This window comes from Oncorhynchus keta, unplaced genomic scaffold (assembly GCF_023373465.1).
Source record: "Oncorhynchus keta strain PuntledgeMale-10-30-2019 unplaced genomic scaffold, Oket_V2 Un_contig_16457_pilon_pilon, whole genome shotgun sequence".
Taxonomy (NCBI): Eukaryota; Metazoa; Chordata; class Actinopteri; order Salmoniformes; family Salmonidae; genus Oncorhynchus; species Oncorhynchus keta.
Window position 1 is genome coordinate 22501 of NW_026279925.1, and position 5000 is coordinate 27500.

The window sequence follows — 5000 nt, forward strand, 5'->3', positions numbered from 1 at the left end:
GGAGAACGGAGAGTCATCACCCGCTGGGACAGAGTCACCCTGGGAGGAACAACACAATGCTGAGTTCACAGTAGGAGAGTCATCACCCGCTGGGACAGAGTCACCCTGGGAGGAACAACACAATGCTGAGTTCACAGTAGGAGAGTCACCCGCTGGACACCCTGGGAGGAACAACACAATGCTGAGTTCACAGTAGGAGAGTCATCACCCTGGGAGGAACAACACAATGCTGAGTTCACAGTAGGAGAGTCATCACCCGCTGGGACAGAGTCACCCTGGGAGGAACAACACAATGCTGAGTTCACAGTAGGAGAGTCATCACCCGCTGGACCAGAGTCACCCTGGGAGGTACAACACAATGCTGGGTTCACAGTAGGAGAGTCATCACCCGCTGGGACAGAGTCACCCTGGGAGGAACAACACAATGCTGAGTTCACAGTAGGAGAAGCTCATCACCCTGGGAGGAACAACACAATGCTGAGTTCACAGTAGGAGAGTCATCACCCTGGGAGGAACAACACAAGGTTCACAGTAGGAGAGTCATCACCCGCTGGGACAGAGTCACCCTGGGAGGGTACAACACAATGCTGAGTTCACAGTAGAGAGAGTCATCACCCTGGGAGGAACAACACAATGCTGACTTCCAAAGACAAGGAGGAAGTCATCACCCTGGGAGGAACAACACAATGCTGAGTTCACAGTAGGAGAGTCAGTCACCCTGGGAGGAACAACACAATGCTGAGTTCACAGTAGGAGAGTCATCACCCTGGGAGGAACAACACAATGCTGAGTTCACAGTAGGAGAGTCATCACCCGCTGGGACAGAGTCACCCTGGGAGGAACAACACAATGCTGAGTTCACCTAGGAGAGTCATCACCCTGGGAGGAACAACACCTGGGAGGAACTCACAGTGGAGAGTTCACCCGCTGGGACAGAGTCCCCTGGGAGGAACAACACAATGCTGAGTTCACAGTAGGAGAGTCATCACCCTGGGAGGAACAACACAATGCTGAGTTCACAGTAGGAGAGTCATCACCCGCTGGGACAGAGTCACCCTGGGAGGAACAACACAATGCTGAGTTCACAGTAGGAGAGTCATCACCCTGGGAGGAACAACACAATGCTGAGTTCACAGTAGGAGAGTCATCACCCTGGGAGGAACAACACAATGCTGAGGAGGTAGGAGAGTCATCACCCGCTGGGACAGTCACCCTGGGAGGAACAACACAATGCTGAGTTCACAGTAGGAGAGTCATCACCCTGGGAGGAACAACACAATGGGACAGTAGGAGAGTCATCACCCTGGGAGGAACAACACAATGCTGGGTTCACAGTAGGAGAGTCATCACCCGCTGGGACAGAGTCACCCTGGGAGGAACAACACAATGCTGGGTTCACAGTAGGAGAGAGTCATCACCCTGGGAGGAACAACACAATGCTGAGTTCACAGTAGGAGTCATCACCCTGGGAGGCAACACAATGCTGAGTTCACTGAGGAGGAGTCATCACCCTGGGAGGAACAACACAATGCTGAGTTCACAGTAGGAGAGTCATCACCCGCTGGGACAGAGTCACCCTGGGAGGAACAACACAATGCTGAGAGTAGGAGAGTCATCACCCTGGGAGGAACAACACAATGCTGAGTTCACAGTAGGAGAGTCATCAGCTGGGACAGAGGAGGAGGAACAACACAAAGTTCACAGTAGGAGAGGATCAGAGGGAGGAGGCCCCTGGGAGGAACAACACAAAGACAAGGAGGAGAGGAGGAGAGGGAGGAGGCCCCTGGGAGGAAAGGGGACAGGAGGGAGGGAGGAGGCCCCTCTGACATTGGGGGACAAGGAGGAGAGGGAGGAGAGGGAGGAAGAGGCCCCTCTGTGCTCCAAAGACAAGGAGGAGAATGAGGAGCAGAAGAAGGAGGAAGAGGACAAGGAGGAGGCATAGGAGAAGGTAGAGGAGGAAGAGAAGGTAGAGGAGAAGGAAGAGGAGGAGGAGGAGGCATAGGAGGAGAAGGAGGAAGAGGAGGAGGAGGAGAGGAAGAGGAGGAAGAGGCAGAGGGAGGAGGAGAAGGAGGAAGAGAGGAGGAGGAGGAGGAAGGAGGAAGAGGAGAGGAGGAAGAGGAGGGAGGAGGAGGGGAGGAGAAGGAAGAGGAGGAGGAAGAGGCAGAGGAGAAGGTAGGAGGAGGAAGAGGAGGAAGAGGAGGAGGCATATGAGAAGGTAGAGGAGGAAGAGGAGGAGGAGAAAGAAGAAGAGGAGGAAGAGGCAGAGGAGAAGGAAGAGGAGGAAGAGGAGGAGGAGAAGGAGGAAGAGGAGGAGGAGGAGAAGGAAGAGGAGGAGGAAGAGGCAGAGGAGAAGGAAGAGGAGGAAGAGGAGGGAGGAGGAGAAGGAGGAAGAGGAGGAGGAGGAGGAAGGGGGCAGGAGGAGGCAGAGGAGAAGGAAGAGGAGGAAGAGGAGGAGGAGAAGGAAGAGGAGAAAGAGGCAGAGGAGAAGGAAGAGGAGGAGAAGGAAGATGAGGGAGGAAGAGGAGGAGAAGGAAGAGGAGGAGAAGGAAGAGGAGGAGGAGGAGAAGGAAGAGGAGGGAGGAAGAGGCAGAGGAGAAGGAAGAGGAGGAAGAGGAGGAGGAGAAGGAAGAGGAGGAGAAGGAGGAAGAGGAGGAGGAGAAGGAAGAGGAGGAAGAGGAGGAGGGAAGGAAGAGGAGGAGGAGGAGGAAGAGGAGGAAGAGGAGGAGGAGAAGGAAGAGGAGGAAGAGGAGGAGGAGGGAAGAGAGGAGAAGGAGGAAGAGGAGGAGGAGGAGAAGGAGAGGGGAGGAGAAGGAGGAAGAGGAGGAGGAGGAGAAGGAAGAGGAGGAGAAGGAGGAAGAGGAGGAGGAGGAGAAGGAAGAGGCGGCCCAGGAGTCCCTCTGTAACTCTTAGCTCATTAATGGGTTTGGCAGCGACTAGGGATGACAACATTGGGCCATGTTCTCTTCCTCTCCCATCTCTTCCCATTGCCCTCTGGGGGATCTGTTTTCCAGACATATCTCTGTGTGGCGACACGCTGAGTGGGAACGCTACAAACTAACAATATGGCAATTTACAGCCTTGGAGAGACACTGAGCAGAGTGATCCTGTCAGTGGAATGACAGACTGCGTGTGTGTCAGGGTGGTGTGTGTGTCAGTGGTGTGTGTGTCAGTGGTGGTGTGTGTGTGTCAGGGTGGTGTGTGTGTGTGTGTGTGTGTGTGGTGTGTGTGTGTGTGTGTGTGTGCATGGTGTGTGTGTGTCAGGGTGGTGTGTGTGTCTGTGTGTGTGTCAGGGTTGTGTGTGTGTCTGTGTGTGTGTGTCAGGGTGGTGTGTGTGTGTCAGGGTGGTGTGTGTGTGTCAGGGTGGTGGTGTGTGTCAGGGTGGTGTGTGTGTCCCCAGGTGTGTGTGTGTGTGTGTGTGTGTGTGTGTGTGTGTGTGTGTGTCTGTGTGTGTGTGTGTGTGTGTGTGTCAGGGTGGTGTGGTGTCTGGGTGGTGTCTGTGTGTGTCAGGGTGGTGTCTGTGTGTCAGGGTGTGTGTGTGTGTGTCAGGGTGCTGGTGTGTGTGTGTCAGGGTGGTGTCTCCTCTCCTCTCATTCTCATCCGTGTCTCCCCTGTGTGTGTGTGTGTCCCTGTGTGTGTGTGTGTGTGTGTGTGTCCCCTGTCTCCTGTGTCTCCCCAGGAGGGTGTGTCCCCTCATCCCATCTCCCCTGTCCCCTCCTCTGTGTGTGTCCTGTGTGTGTGTGTGTGTGTGTGTCCTGTGTGTGTGTGTGTGTGTGTGTGTGTGTGTCAGGGGTGGGTCCCCTCTCCTCAGGAGGGTGGTGTCTCTCCTCTCCTCTCCTCTCCCCTGTGTGTGTCAGGGTGGTGTCTGTGTGTGTCAGGGTGGTGTGTCCTCTGTGTCCCCAGGGTGGTCTGTGTGTGTCAGGGGTGGTGTGTGTGTGTGTCAGGGTGCTGGTATCATCCTCCCCCTTAACCTGTGGTTGGTGAGTACAGTAGTTGGGGGTAACAAGGTTCTCCTCCAGCTCCCCTGAAACCCTCTGTCCTCTCCTTTCTCCCCTCCCTCTCCCTCTACACATTCTCCTCTCCAAACCAGACGGAGAAAATATGTCTCCTCTCCTCTCATTCTCATTCGCTCTCCCCTCCCCCTCCTCTCCTCTCCTCTCTCCCTCCCTCTCCTCTCTCCCCTCCCCTCCTCTTCCCTCCCCTCCCCTCCTCCTCCTCCCCTCCTCTCCTCCCCTCTCCTCCCCTCCCCTCCTCCGTAACTGGGGTTGATGTTAATCAGCAGCTGTAATCAAACTGAATTGTGAATTTGAGGGTGTCTGACTGCAGGTCTCAGTAAACAACGGACGACAACGAGATAAACACATTCTGATTCAGACGTTAAAAATAGATTCAGATTATTATGGGATGGAATCTTCGGGATTGCTGATGAGAAGCATGTGGGGGTCGGGCCAGACGGGAACAATAAACTGACTCTAGGAGTTAACAATTATCCTCTGAATTAAATGTCTGTGTCGTTTATTATCTACTTTAGACCAAAACCCTATGGCACCCTATTCCCTACATAGTACACTACTATAGACCAAAACCCTATGGCACCCTATTCCCTACATAGTACACTACTATAGACCAGACCCTATTCCCTACATAGTGCACTACTGTAGACCAGAACCCTATTCCCTATATAGTACACTACTATAGACCAGAGCCCTATTCCCTACATAGTACACTACTTTAGACCAGAACCATATTCCCTATATAGTACACTACTTTAGACCAGAGCCCTATTCCTACATAGTGCACTACTGTAGACCAGAACCCTATTCCCTATATAGTGCACTACTTTAGACCAGAGCCCTATTCCCTATATAGTACACTACTTTAGACCAGGGCCCTATTCCCTATATAGTGCACTACTGTAGACCAGAACCCTATTCCCTATATAGTGCACTACTTTAGACCAGGGGCCCTATTCCCTACATAGTGCACTACTTTAGACCAGGGCC

General features: G+C 53.5%; 1 protein-coding gene across 1 annotated transcript in view; it reads right to left on the reverse strand.

Moving 5' to 3' along the window:
* LOC127919379 (intermembrane lipid transfer protein VPS13B-like) overlaps window positions 1-5000 on the reverse strand; it is a 72427-nt gene that overhangs the window by 20609 nt on the left and 46818 nt on the right. The window contains exon 4 of the mRNA XM_052502871.1: window positions 1-39. This exon is cut by the window's left edge and continues 133 nt beyond it. Coding sequence (XP_052358831.1) covers window positions 1-39 — 39 coding nt within the window. The remainder of the gene's footprint in view (window positions 40-5000) is intronic.